The sequence below is a fragment of the Eutrigla gurnardus genome (assembly GCF_963514095.1).
Source record: "Eutrigla gurnardus genome assembly, chromosome: 4".
Lineage (NCBI taxonomy): Eukaryota > Metazoa > Chordata > Actinopteri > Perciformes > Triglidae > Eutrigla > Eutrigla gurnardus.
Genome location: NC_139918.1, coordinates 19,625,683 through 19,640,875, shown reverse-complemented (window position 1 = coordinate 19,640,875; position 15,193 = coordinate 19,625,683). Strand labels below are relative to the sequence as shown.

General features: G+C 41.5%; 2 protein-coding genes across 2 annotated transcripts; both read right to left on the bottom strand.

The window, feature by feature from the left end:
• Positions 1 to 3,033: 3,033 nt before the first annotated feature.
• On the bottom strand, positions 3,034 to 6,276 carry LOC311012945 (leptin receptor gene-related protein). The gene is made up of 4 exons (XM_084008782.1): positions 6,137 to 6,276; positions 5,697 to 5,772; positions 4,688 to 4,874; positions 3,034 to 4,528 (listed from the first exon to the last, which is right to left on the bottom strand). Exons 1-4 carry the CDS (start codon positions 6,150 to 6,152, stop codon positions 4,412 to 4,414), a joined length of 396 nt encoding a protein of 131 aa, XP_083864908.1. The 5' UTR covers positions 6,153 to 6,276; the 3' UTR covers positions 3,034 to 4,411.
• A 1,457-nt stretch (positions 6,277 to 7,733) lies between these two features.
• LOC311012141 (phosphoglucomutase-1-like) lies at positions 7,734 to 13,982 on the bottom strand. Its single transcript, XM_084007476.1, has 11 exons — positions 13,633 to 13,982; positions 12,423 to 12,585; positions 12,013 to 12,159; positions 11,647 to 11,772; positions 10,313 to 10,503; positions 10,073 to 10,227; positions 9,745 to 9,860; positions 9,507 to 9,642; positions 8,749 to 8,932; positions 8,491 to 8,619; positions 7,734 to 8,002 (listed from the first exon to the last, which is right to left on the bottom strand). The coding sequence occupies exons 1-11, from the start codon at positions 13,888 to 13,890 to the stop codon at positions 7,913 to 7,915; spliced, it is 1,695 nt and encodes a 564-aa protein (XP_083863602.1). The 5' UTR covers positions 13,891 to 13,982; the 3' UTR covers positions 7,734 to 7,912.
• Positions 13,983 to 15,193: the final 1,211 nt, after the last annotated feature.

Genomic DNA, 15,193 nt, shown 5'->3' with positions numbered 1-15,193 from the left:
CACACGCTAACACGGAAAGTGCTCCTAACATCTGTGCAGGTTGCATCGTTTTTTCAAACGGGTAAAACTGAAGAAATGGACCGACAAAAAAAAAAAGGAAGTGATGCCCACAATGCGAAGTCCCGAGAGAGATGAAGAGCGCAGCCTACAGACGAGAAGCCTACGTGATGAGACTGAATCAAAAGAGCTTTCAGTGCAACTCGAGATATTTTTGAGTGCCTCGTGTTTCCTCGCAAATAGCTTCTGTTCAGCTCGAATGACAAAAACATGCCACCCGAGGACCACGAAACTAGTTTTTATCCTGCAACCCTCTGGAGTAACGTAACCGCCTTTCGATGTAGGATAATTAACTTCAGGTGGGGTGACGTGCAAAACTTTAAAATGTCGCGCGAGCGAGTGTGTTATGCTGTCGGTTAATTGTCACACGGTGGTCGATAAACGCTAAATAAACACGTTTTTTTTTTAAGGCCGCGTTTCTCACGGGACGGGTGTGTGTGTGGAGGCTTACCGTTCGCGTGCCCGCTGTCCCACGCGCCGCTGCGGCTGTTGTCGAGCACCGTGGATTCCGGTTTCTCTGCCGGGCTTCTGGAGCACGCGCACCCTTTTTGTCAGGTTCCATTTGTGCCATTCGCGCTCGTTCCCCTTCCCGAACCCGAGAGCGCATCGATTGGCTTTGACACCGACTACGCAAATCTTTCCGTTTACCAATGGCTGCCAGCACGCCCGCCCTCCCACCAGGCTACTGCCCCGCGCCCATTTGATTCCCACGTAGTGCAGAGCGCTATATGGATGCGTCCGCTTCACCGGTTTAATGGAGCTACACCCCCCCCTCTTCCCCCTCCTGCTTCCTCCCCGACTCTCTCCCTCTCTCTCTTATTGATCCCTGATGTGTTTTAGTTGATTGTCTCTTCTAAAAGCACTGCTGGGATGAAAGTTATCCACATCGCGGGTCTGCTTATGATTTAATGAGACAAAGTGTACATTTGAACTGTGTTCATGCTGCCCATTAGAAAAAGCAGTAGTTATAATTTGTTAGTGAAATGGGAATAAAATAGACTAAGATAACAGCAATCAGAAGTTTTAAATTGTTAATGCCATGGTGTATTACAGTGTCCATAACTTGTATCTGTCCATCCATTTCGTCCATCTACCTGTTCTTTGGTGTAGTGTCGTGGATGTAGACATTCTTCAGTATCACACAACATAATATGCTGTGTTGCACTGTGTTTCTCGGTGTAGCATTCAAGACCAGATTAAGCATTCTTTCAGAATGAATTTGATGCCTTTGCTGTTGCCAGGCAACAGCTGTCCTGGCACAGCGATGAATGGGTGTCCCTGACTTTCTTCTTCTTCTCAATGTCTTTTCTCACTCTCATACACAGTTCAACAGCCAACACTTTCCCTTTAGTAACTGTGCCAAGGTGGATCAATCATCAGTTTTACCTACGTAGATGGCTCTCCTTGATCCATAGCCATCATACACTCTCTTTCTGGTTCTGATGGACCTCAAGAAACCCACTGTGAAATTCACAGTATTTAACTGGCAGCAAATCACAGTTTTTGTGTTTTTAACTGTAACACAACTGTGAGGAATCTGTAGCTTCCTTGCTTGTTTCTGCTGATTACGATTGAGGCAGAACTCGCTGCAGGTGATCGGTAAGAATCACACAGATGTTCAAGTCCGCTTTGTTTATTTTTGACTTGAGGGCTAGTTGTCACGACAACAATATATATTTTTACAGTAATCCCCAAGTAGTATATTTCTGGTTATAGTTATAATATTACTAACTAACTGGAAAATAACAAAAGTGACTTACATGACGACCATATCCTGGGCTGAGTCTCCCGATAGACCAGGTCTGGTGGGAACCAGAGCAACCCATACCAATCATGGCTGACGTGAGTGGAGATTTAGGGCGCTACACATAAACCCTTCAACAGCTGGCTTTACTTTGACATGTTAGCCTGCAGCCATGGCAATAATTTCCAGTGATCCTGGGCTTTGACAGACTATTGAAGGGCCAGGGCTGGTCCAATGTTACCCACAACACTCATGATTCCCAATCACAGTTTTTTTTTTGCAGTGAAGAATGTGATTTAGTATGCAGCACTATAACAAAACAAGAACGAAAACAGGAAATGACTGTGGATTTCACTGGCATTATTATACTGGTCCAGGAGCAGGTGTCACCTTCAGAGACCAACTTTTACCTGACAGTCTTCTTCCACTCTTTGATTTTTCAATGCATTTCTTCAACTTGACTCAACAAAGCATCTCCATGCAGTATACATTATTTATTGCACATGCACACATTTGCAAATCTTCTTCTGCTTTTCACACGGCACGGATGCAGCTGCTGATCTCTCTGTGGGATGTTAGTTCATACATGCTGCGTCTTCCCCTGAATCACACATGGTTTTCATAGAAATAATCATTCATTTGCAGAGAGGATAGTTTGTGTGGCTATTGCATTTGGCTCAACATCGACAGAGAATGAGGTGATATTAAGACGCTCAAGTTTCATGCAGCTGCAAGGTTGCTTTCTATCACAGTCTATTTAACTCTGAATAAATAATGTTGGCTTTTGTTGTGCACCAGTCGCACAACGGGCACTGTTGCCAATCTGTATTCAATATTAATGTGTGTGTTTTGGAAAGAGCAAAACAGACAGGGATGCCGACAGATTCTTTCAGTGGGAAATATTGGCAGTTAGGCAAAACATGGAGCTGTTTTGCACACTGCTTATTGATTATAAAATATCTAAATGATTAAGCAGCTGCTGGCACCTGGATTTCTGTCAGACAGGCCTTGGTTTTGCTTGTAGATTCTGGCCAGACAAAAACCACCTTGACCACCAAAAACCAGGCCGTGTCTCATGGGAGGCCATTACAGAGGCTACAGTCACCATTGCTATATAGAGTGTGAAGGTGTCTGAATGCATAATCTATCACCACTTTCCAGAGGCAAGCTTTACATTCACCACCTTTCAGATTCACTTTTCTCATCACATCGCCAGCAATAAACAGACAGAGTTTGTGTCACTATACAGGGAATTTTAATCAAAGTTAGAAAAACAAAATGCAGCTAGGAGCTTTACAAAAAGTCATTTGAGAACTCTTAGACAATCGTAAGTGTGTGTGTGGGAGTCACATTAGAAATAACGAGCTTCCTTTACATGTCAGTGTGAGATGCTATCATATTTCCATTGAATAGCATTTAAGGAATTAGGAAATTAGAAATCTTATAGGACACCAGCTAATGTTCTGTTATAGTCCCTATCAAGTGGGCTAATCATACATATGATGAACTAGACGGTTATGTTATATTGATTCACAATTACAAATTTCAAAAGCCCCTGATGATGAAACACAAAAATCTCACAGTGATTTCTCTATCAAATAAAAAATACACACTGTGGATGACAGGCACTTATGAATGAGTTTGCAGGTAAAGCATTTTCCTTTAGGACAAAAACACTTGGCCTAAAAACATACTTCTCCCGTATTTACCATTCAACTTATGAATAGTATTAATTTCTTTGTCATCTGGATATGGGAGCGTTCTCTGGCCTGTTCACACATGAATTGAATTTAGACAATTAGATGTGCAATTTTCACTAAATAGCACTTTCTCCAAATGCCTCAGCTTGCTTTTGACGATCATAATCCACAGTTCAGAGGTGAATATTCTCCATTTTTGCACTCTAAATGATCTTTGGTGAGAATGTAAACAATTGCACCAGAACTCAAAGTAAGGCTTTAAAGTCTCGTAGCAACATGAAAAAAAAAAATGAAAAAAACACACTCAAATAATCTCCATACAAATATATCTTTACCTGATTAGGAGTCCTACAACTACTTTGCTTGGATTAAAATAACTTGCCCTGCCATCACACTTTAAACAGCAAGCAGTGCTCATAATGAGCAAGCCATAATTCAGTACAGCCACTTCCCCGTTTGAACAATAGACACGGATAGATAACGCAGTCAGCATTGCAGTGTACATTACAATAGTTACTCTTTAGGATCCCATTACGATACTGATTAACTGAAGCAAAGTGAAATAGCACGCAGCTGAGTTGAGCAGGGTGACTTGGGGTTTGAAACCAAGGTGAGACAAGCTAAATACATGGGTGAATGTGGATAGGCATCAGTGTCTCTCTGGTCCCAGACATAAGGCACATTAATAGTGAATATATTGCTGTCTTCAACCACAATACTCTTTAAACACAAAAATCGGCCTGAAAACATGTCCAGTAAATTGGACATTGCAAATGAGCATAATCCCCTATTAAGCGCAGGACATGTGCCCATAATTCTGCAGTCTCTCTATTCAACTATCCACCTACCCACCCATCCATCCATCCATCCATCAGTCGGTCCTTCTGGCAGTCCACTCTCTGAAAGCACTCTACCATTGCTCCCAGCTGAAGTCGTCCCCACCTCCAAACACGACAAAGAAACCAAGGATGGTGAGGAAGATGACAGCGTTTCCTGTCATCACCAGACCACAGGCACCCCACTGGATCTGAAGAGGAAAAAGTATTCATACTGAATCAGACCAAAAGAAATCCATCTTCTACTGGTAGATCTCTAAAGATACAGTGCAAGAGAAATATAGCCTAGACATATCTACACAAACAAATACAAGCCAAGCCAATGATGGCGACTGTGAGAGAGGACTCACTGTGCTCGTGCGGGCTAGCACAATGGGTAGCCCAAAAGATGATACCACAATGCCAGTTGTTAAGAAGTAGGCCAGCTCTCTGCATGCATTGCTGGAGGAGTCGGCGTCATCACTGAGGCGTCTGGATATGAAGGTCGGGATGGGGCTTAATATGTAGAATATCAGGACAAACAGCGGCCAGTATACCCTATATAGAAACAGACATGAAGCTTGTCAGATGGAAGTGATCTGGTGCAAAGTCAACGAAAAAAATATTCTGCCAAATCACTCAAAAATATTCATGAGAATTCACAGAATGAGACATTTTAAAGTGGGTATGTCTGTGAAGGTTCTCAGTCATCCAGGTCATGGGAATCCTTGAAAGCTTCACCTGGACTTGCTTTAGGTTTTTGAAGATGTTTCACCTCTCATCCAAGTGGCTTCTTCACTTCTATGAAAAGCTATAGCAAGTCCTACAACAAAGCTTTCATGGACTTTAAAGGGGCATTCAAGGGGCAAATAAAGTGGAGTTTACTTGTGTGAGAAGTATAACATTGCTTGTAAAACAAATGTCTTATGTGACCAAGAGGGAGCCATCATATGTCATAAAAATTGCCATATGGACATCAGCATTATCTCAGCTCGGACTCAACGTTTAAAAAAAGCTTTTGACATAAAGCCTGCAGTACAAACTGGGAGCATGGGGTTTGAAGGGAGTGGGTGCTTAGAGAGCTCTAATGAATGATGCCATTGAGTTGCATTATGGAAATTGTTAGATTCAGCGTTTCTGGAGGTTGAACCACATCAGAGCCTAAATACATAAACTTCTGTGGTATAGATTCTGACCTATATTTTAAATGTGCCTCTTACAAGTCAACAAAACAATTGCTGGATAACTTCTCACTTTTCAGTTTTGTGTTGTTTTTTTTATTAACAGTTGTTCTACAAATCCCTCTTCTTAGGAAAATATGATTCAAGCCTCACTATTGCATGTTACTTGCAGGCTACTGGGTTATAACAAAGCTCCTACCCGTATTGTTCCAGTGCACAGCCCAGAAGGAGAAACGTAAGTCCAATGGCACCACTGAAGGACAAACCAACCAGTGCTGAAAGAAGAAAAACATCACATTTCATTACATTAACGTTACACTGGCAGAGGTTGCTTAACAGTTGCGTCCAAAGTTACAATAAGAAATGGGCGACGCTCACTCAACATATAAGATACGTGTGAAAATTAGCAATAACTTCATAAAAAAAGGTAGATAACTTAACGAAACTAACGTGAGAGCTGGTAACGAACCGTAATGTCATTGGATAATGTTGCAATGATAGCTTTCGTTATGACAGAGCACAGCTTTCCAAAACGTTTAATCCAGCGTGAACGTAAAACTAAACGTATTTAAAGCACTCCGCGTATCTAAATAAACGTAACTCTCAGCTTGTCGACTGAAAAGAAATACAAAACGATACCTTTAATGCCGGCCATGGTGATAAATGCGAACGTTTCTGATAGACTTTTCTGTTCTGTTCTTTGTGTATTGTTTATGTGCTCAGGCTCGCTTTCTTGCTAGGCGAACTTCCTGCTTCCTCCTGTGGCTTTTCCTTATTCGTCAGGTGGCCGTCTTAAAGCGACAGTAGCTCAGTGGTCAGGCTGAGGTATAAACGTCACTGCCAACAGTCGACTGCACGTGCGCACACACACCGGAATACTACCAGGTGATGCCGAATCCCCGCCATTAGCCGCGTGCCCTGGCACTATTGATCCAATGTTCTTCTCATTATATATTTCGCTCCCATGGCTGTTGTAGTTCCTCGTGACGAGGCGCACGAGACCACGCCACACTGCTCCCGGGGGGACTTCAGCAACGCGCGCGTGATATCAATGGCGTTAATGTTCCTGTCACCGTTGGAAAATAATGAAAGCAACGATTGCTGCTCCAGTTCCAGCGTCCTGGTGTCGTGCATGCTGGCACACTGGGACACTGATAGAACATTAGCCATCGTTAATGACATTTGAACAGCTGCATATTTAGCAGACTTGTGGTAGACATTTATGAAAAGTGTTATTTCCTCTCCCATTAACACATTATTCACTTTCTAAAATGCGGCATATTTCTGTATTTAGAAAAGGGGAACTATTTGATAAATGAGCACAAATTGGTGCAAACTAAAAAAAAAAATGACCTCAGATGAACCAGAGCTAAAGTCAGCGTGTCTCCCTCTTGTTCAGGTTCGGTGTAATGTGGAGATGAAATGAGGGGGAAGGTGCAGTACTTCAAAGGGCATGTGTGATCACAGAGCTGAACCAGATGTTAGCAGACAGATGCTGCTGTTCTCCAGATGGATATCATGTAGCCAGCAGGGCTGGATAAGTCTCTTAAAATGTTACCTTAAAGCCTAAATGTCTCCTGGAGTAGGAATAGTAAAGGTAACTATACTCCACACAGCATTAAAACATTATCTTCTTTATACCTAATATGGCAATTATTGTAATGTTTTGCTGTTGCAGGTGTAGCCTATGTCCCTCATCCTCCATCACCACACACTTGAGTGCAAACTCAGGTTGTTTTAATTTCTTTAATTGAGAAGGAATTTGGATGATCCAAATAGTAATTTGAAGCTTTATGGCAGGAAACACCCAGTTCTGTATTTTGCAAATAAGCACTGGCATGTGGAAATCTTATTCATGAAAGAAACTGTATGTTGTTTTATTCAAACCTCTGAACAGCCCTGAGTAATCCTTTCCACAACACCATGAAGCTGACAGCCTTAGTGTGCACAGCTGTAGTGATAAAAACAGTTTCAAAGAGGAAGTGAAACTGCCGTTTGGACCACATGCTGTGTTAAATAGGAAAATATTATGACAAGATTGGGTGTTTTGATCACTGGGAGTGCTGATGGTTTTGAAACCCTGCTGCTTTTCTTACCAGTGTCTCACTCGTTTTAATTACAACAATTACAGATAACAAAGTGAAAACGACATATTAAAAAATATTCATAACACCGGAAGGTATAAACTGTTTGCTGCTATATGTGAAAAACACAAATACCACACATGACCCCCCCAAAAAATAAAAAGCAGTTTAATGTGGAACAGAGGAAAAACCTGAATATATTTTAGCCTAAAATAAAATGCAAACCACTGCATGTTGTGCAGCTCAATTTGGAATTCACACTCGGTTTATACAAAAATGTGGAAAGAAAAACAAAGAGGGCATAAGTTTGGCAAATTACATGTGGGAGAAATCATGTGATGACTGACGGGCCACTTCGACCCGTCCTGTGATGGAGCTGGGAAATCTTCAGAGCGATGGTTGCCAGGGGTGCCAGCATCACCTGTCTCAAACAAGGATGATACGGTTAGAGATCCAAGCACCTGGCTACCAGATGCCACCAATGCATCTCCTCATCAATATTTATCTATAAGTACGCCAGTGTTCGGAAAGCTACCAAGTACCTAACAGAAGAAGAAGTTGAACTACAGCAAAGCTAGGAAGAAATCTAGTTTGTTCCACTAAATATATTTAGAAATAAAGGGGAAAAAAACATCAAATTGACAGAAAATTCTAACAAAATGTAATACAAAAAATCTGACTTGTAATTGCAATATTCAATATTACTGCTCATTCACTATATATTGTTCAATACTATTATATATACTATATTTTATGCTAGTATGTTGAAATTAACATATTGTAGTATTTTCGTGGAAAGTATTTTAATGTAAAAATCAGGGCCTGATTTGTGAGGTTAAAACGTGACTTTCATGTTTTTCAGTATTGTGGATTATTAATCCTGAAATATTTTGGAATTCGATATTTTACCTGAGTGTCTTCAAAGATTTGCTCCTTCTCATAGCTGTCTATGTAGATTCGAACCGTCGCCACATCGCTTCCTGTCCCACTGAGTCTGTAGATGATTCGAGAACCATCAGAGAAGATTATCCGCAGACCCTGCAGCAAAAACAACCCAATCCAGACGATGTGAAGCTTTAAAGATCAGCAGCCACGACTGAGTGGGTCCAATAGACCCGTGGTTAAACCTTTATCATTATAGGGATTTAGCTACGTGTCATGATGTACCTGGTTCCTGGAGATGGTGCTGTCTACCGGGTCTGTGTACTCAAAGTTGTCTGCTTTTTCCACTTGGTAGATTTTGTCTTCCACAGCGAATCTCTGCTTCACAAAGGACTTGTCAGCGATCATAATCTCCAAATCCTCCATCATCTCACAGGCCGCATCTATGTCTATGTTATCGTAGTCATATCTGGAGAGAAAAACAACCGCTATTAATAACAGGAAGTGCTTTATTGTTGCATGTTTTTATATTATTTTGATGAAGGTGGTGAAAACGGTCCAACATTTTACTGTACATTTAAATTTAACAGGACTTCTTTTTGTCATCATAGAGCAGCTGCAATAACCACCAAATATACATTTGTGAATGCCATCTTTGTATGATTATTTTTGACCCCTCTAAGTACAAATGTATACCATTTAAATCAGCAGAAAATATTTGTAAGTCAAGCTCATAATGTTTCTGGTTACATATTCATGTCCACACATACAGGGAAATTAAGAATGAATGAAAATAGTGACATCATCATGTTACATTTTCATTTACTAAATAGACATGTAGGCCTCAGAAATAATATGTAATGGCACATATGTTCCACAAGATGTCAGTCATGTGCTGCACATATATTCTTAACATGTATCTGTATCATCAGAATAAAAATCTACACTATTTCTTCTTAGAAATAAATACTGATTAATTTTTATTAATTTTTTTGTGGTGGCTTTTGGTAGAGTCAAAGAACACAAATGCGTCCACATCTCACCTGGTGAAGTAGTTCCTTCCATATTTTAGCCAATGATCCTTAAGGATATTCTCCACACTCCGCCTTCTGCTGGCCAGGATGGAGAGCCATGCCAGCACGGCCCAAAGCCCATCCTTCTCACGAATATGGTCCCCGCCTGAAAGAGGTTTACCATGCAAAGAAAAGCATGATGATTAAACCACAGTCTTCCTATAATTAAAATATCTTCATCTAATAACTTACTGGAGAGCGACAGTACCTGTACCAAAGCTTTCTTCCCCACACAAAGACAGCCTGCCTGCGTCCATTAGGTTCCCAAAGAATTTCCACCCCGTGGGAGTCTCATATAACTCTATTTTTGTCGCCTTTGCTACTCTGCAGGAAATACAATGAAAAATAGTGAATCTTTGACGCAAAAAATTATGACCATTGTTATTATTCATGTGTCCACTTGCATATTTCAATGGAATTATTAGATCTATTCAAATATATTTGTGCCAAATGCATTATAAGTTTGAAATGACTTGAAAATCACTGTGGCATTGGTTGTGACAGTGATGTGCAACTAGCCATTCTGTATTTTTTACCTGTCTAAGGCTGTGCTTGTGGGCATGCTGCGGGCGAATCCTCTCACCCCTGTTTGCTGGAAGTATGGGATGCAGAAGATGTTGTCAGCAATCACAGCCACAGAGTCAGGTGGGGTGACGAAGAAGCCATTCTTACCAAGGATCATGTTACGGTCCTAGAAAGCCAGACAGGGTTTAGAAGGTCATTCTCAATTTAATTTAATTTCCGAAAATCTAAAGAAAGAGTAATAAAACACACACCCCATCACCATCAAATGCTGCACCAAAATCATACGGCCCGTCTCTCATGCTGTCAACCAGATCTGCAGCGTAGGTGAGGTTAGGGTCTGGGTGTTGACCCCCAAAGTCCTCCAGTGGGACACAGTTGATGGCAGAATTGGCAGGACAGCCCAACTCCTCACAGAGTATTCTCCTCACATATGGTCCCACCACTGGGGAGCACGCAGAAGTGGGATGAGAGAAGATGGTATAAAGACAATGCTCAACTTCTGAAGTCAAATACGTTTGCTTTAATTCATTATCTCATGATGACATCAGTAATTAGGACGGTGCGCCCAGAGTGCAGATCTCCCCCAGGTGGGTCTGCAGCGTCCACCTGCTGGTGTGATTGAATGAATTCACCCCATAATTGGTTCACTCCCGTCCTGGAACACTAATGGACTGTAAGGCGTTGTAAAACACACTTCATTCAAACTCAAACACACGCGGCTATGTGGAGGCCATGCTTGTAGTAGTTCTGTTAGCTGTTAGTGGTTAGCTAAGCGAGCCATAGACGACAGTAAAAGTGAGTCAACTAACAACCAATGGCGCCGTAAAACACACTTCATTCAAACTCAAAAACAAGACGTGATGTATGCAAGCGATCGGCTGTAACACACTTCATATAATCTTACAGAAACAAAATTAAACTCGCTGAACAGATGGTCCAAAACAATCAAAGTTAGCACTAGCACATTTACATTTAGAGCATTTAGCAGACGCTTTTTTCCAAAGCGACTTACAATTAGTATATTTGTCAAAACAAAGAAACCACAACATATCATTGCCGATAAAAAATAGAGACAAGTGTTAGGTCCTCGTCTGAGTAAAGTAGTAGCTGTTCAGCAAGGATTCCTTACAACAGTGCTATGATCAAAGTGCTATAGGTAAGAACATATAAGTGCTTTTGTTTTGGGGGGGGAGTGGGGGTTGTTAATGGGTCATGCAGTTGAGGTGAAGTCTGAACAGGTGAGTCTTGAGCCTTTTTTCGGAAAATGGCAAGTGACTCTGCTGTCCTGACATCGGTTGGGAGTTCGTTCCACCACTGAAGCGCCAGAACAGAGAAGAGTCTGGACTTTGCTGAGTGACACTAGTAACCCCCACCATCCCGGTAAAGAGAAGTGAGTGAGGAGTCAGAAGGCAGTCAATGGTAGAATGAGAAAGTGTGAGTCAATGCAATCTCCAAAGCATGCAACTGACTACCCAAAATATTATGCAGAATTACTTGGACAGACACAGAGCGGTCACTCACTCACACAACAGAGTTACAGAGAGTATATTGATGAGATGACATGCTCTTGGTAGACTCTTCTCACCTCCATGCATGGCGTCTAGTCTTATCTTGATGCGCTTTTCACCAGAGAGAAGCTCCTTCAGAGCAGCAAAGTCAAAGACGTTCCTCAACAAGTTAGCGTAGGATTCCACAGAGTCCACAATTTCCACTGGACACACCACATATGAGAAACACAATATGTATAGATGTAATCTTATGCATTTACAAGCCATCAACATTACAATGAAAGGTCACTGAAGAATGGCAAAACAATTAAACGTGACCAATTTGTGAAGTGAGGCTTTCATAGCAAGTATTTAGGGAGAGTTCTCACTATAGTCTTTTTATTTATTATCATTGCCTCCGGTTCTCCTAATTTGAAGTGATGTGGTACAGACTGAGGCTTCACCTGTGAAAGGTTTGAACTTGTTCTCCAGATCAAACATCTGTTTGCCCAGGGTTGTCAGATCCACTTGGAGTCCGGGGCAGATGGCAAACTCCTCAATGGTCCTGCTGATCTGAAAGATCTTGTTTGTGACAGCCTCCTTGGCTGGGCCTGAATGCAGTAGACAATCTATGATATTACATCTGATATCTGCTTGTACTGATGTATTACACACATTCAGTATAGTGGGGGATCATATACAGGAGTAGTTTGGGATATTTATTGATAAAACCAGATCTTTTTTTATGTACTTGAACTTTGTCCCAGATTTTATGTCTCAAACTTCCTCCCATTGCCTCGTTGACGTCTCTTGTAACAATATTTTTCATTTGGTTGAAACCCCATGCACACTTCCTCCTCTCCAGTTACCATACCTCCATTTGCGGTATTGAACTTCATGCCAAAGTCTCCATCAGGTCCACCGGGGTTGTGGCTGGCAGTGAGGATGATGCCACCGATGGCTTTGTATTTCCTGATTACACAGGAGACGGCCGGCGTGGACATTATCCCGTGGTGTCCAATGATCATACGACCCACCTGAGGAAATGTCACACAGGTGTGTGTGTGTGTGTGAGAGTGAGATGGTTGGCATGAGTGCGTATCTTAATTTATCTAAGTGGGGGAGGGGAGGGAGTACCGCTGAATATCAGGTTTGGTGTGTCATGCTTTTTTCTAAAGTAACTGGTTCTAGACTTTCATTTAATGAACAGCACATCAAAAGCAAGTTGTGTTATGTGTTTAAGTGTATAATAAATCCCTCTAATCATCCTACCAAGAAAGTATCAGAGGCTCAAAGGTTATATATTTAAAGTCTTGGAACCACAGAGAGCTGTGCTGGTGTTGGCAGGAGAGTAGAAAACAAAACAGGTTATATGCTTTTCTATTTGAAGACATCAGAGGACTGCTGGACAAGTGGGTAGGCTATTACATGTATATATATATGAAATATGTATTATTCTGTTGCACATTGACTTCTTTAACAGATGGAGCTCGTCCAGTTATCATGCAGATAACCTGGTAACATATAGTTCTAGCTGTTATGATATATTCAATAGAACATCTACTACTTCTACGTTAGGGGGACTTTTTCATGTGGAAGCTCCACTAAAACACAATAGGTTATACTTGAGTTGGAATTTGTTTTGCCGTATTAATGTCAACAAAAGAAACAACAAATATTATATAATATTAGATACGAATTTACACACCCTTGTCCCCTGAATGTAAATGTACAATATGATAAAAAGCAACTTACATGATTTTTTTCTTTTAATTCATTTAACTTTTTTCATTTTGTTAACTAGATAAATAGATTATACCTTGAATAGGTAAATGTCTGATCTATAACACAATATTTTATGATTATTATTATAAATCAATTAATTATATGTTTTCCCCACTAAATACAACCACGTCTCCAACCAATGCTGCAGATTGAAGAAATAAAGACATGAGGCTGGTAAACAAATGTCAACAAAGGTAATAATAAAAGGTGACAGATACGTGCTCACACCCACCCGCCACACACAAACACACATTTACGAGCATGCACACATAAACAAACACACACATCGTGCCACTGACCCCGTTGGCAGCTGCCATCTGCACAATGACCTCGATAGCGGTTCGGTTGAAGAAGCGACCATCTCCCCCCACCACCACTGTTGATCCCTGTCGGTCACGTAGGTCAATGGAGGAGAAGATACTCTGGATGAAGTTGTGGAGGTAGTTCCGCCTGGACTGGAACACATGCACCTTTTTCCTCAGGCCGTTGGTGCCGGGTCTCTGGTCGGGGTAGGGGGCGGTAGGGACAGTCAACACCTGCAGAGGACTGTCGTCCATGGTTTCAAAACGAGAGTCCAGTCTAATGCAAACGTGTGGCGAGCCAGAACCTGCTGTTTATAGGGAAATCCCCCTGCCAGTTGACATGGGGACTGTACACAGGGGCAGAATGGCAGGGTATAATCTTGACTCCTCCTGTTATTTCACTGGAAGCACAGGGTTACAGTGGTCCTTCCGAAGCCCAAAATAACCTTTCAAATGAATGTGTATGTGTGTGTGCAGAGGCAGGGGGAGTAACCGAAGATGCTTCTTCACACATGTGCGGGGAGATCACTGTCAAGGCTGCAGGCCTCTGTGTGTGTGTGTGTGTGTGTGTGTGTGTGTGTGTGTGTGTGTGTGTGTGTGTGTGTGTGTCTACGTGAAAGTACTGAGGTGTCACTCTGTGGAGGGCTGCAGCTGTGCTCGGAGTAATGATATGCAAAAAGAAGGATGACATCTCTCATCAGAGAGGCGCTTAGCTCTATTTCAGGAGGGGCAGTTTACCCTTTCTTAACGCTGAGCGTGTGAACAGAGAGTGAGAGGAGCAATTAGAGAGTCACGCCGAATATAAATGTGGTTTTAAGAATGTATCAGTTTACAAAACAAAAATAATTTGTCGTATTCATACATTGGAGCATCAGCAAAGCAGAAAGTACCTGCGTAGACGGAACAACACTGCCCTCTAGAGTTCATGAAAGCCTCCAACGATACAGCACTGGAAGTTTTAGTGTTGAGTAATAGGACACACATGCATCAGTCTTTCATTTACGTTGGCATCAGAACAAAGTGTTGACTTTACCCCTGGGCCAGAGCTCTGTTGACATAGAAAGACCATTTTGTGCGTGACCAATGTCAGCACGCCACCAGTCTACAGCCCATAATAACAAGAACAACAACAAGGTTTTCATTCTGATTTCAGTTACGGCTATCAACACATAAATAATTACTTTATGAAGTCACCACCATGCTTTAATTTATTTAAATTATTATAATATAGCAAATGTATAAAAAATGAGTATGTAAAGTTAAGATGAGGGTTATCTAGCAGTGGTTCTCAACCTTTTCCTGCCTCAGAATGAAGCAGTGTGTGTTGGAAGCAGTGACTGCAGATATTCAGATCATTATATTTAAGCAAATTAGTTCTTCAAACAGAAAATGTATGAGCAACGGTTCTGATAATCAAATAATTATTAATCAAATAACCATTCAATGCAGCCCTTGATATACATTCATATCATTTCAAGACGACAGAGGAGGTAAATCTGTACTGAGAGTCAATGTGACCCGATATAAAAACTGCTCACACATGTGCTGTATGTTGTAA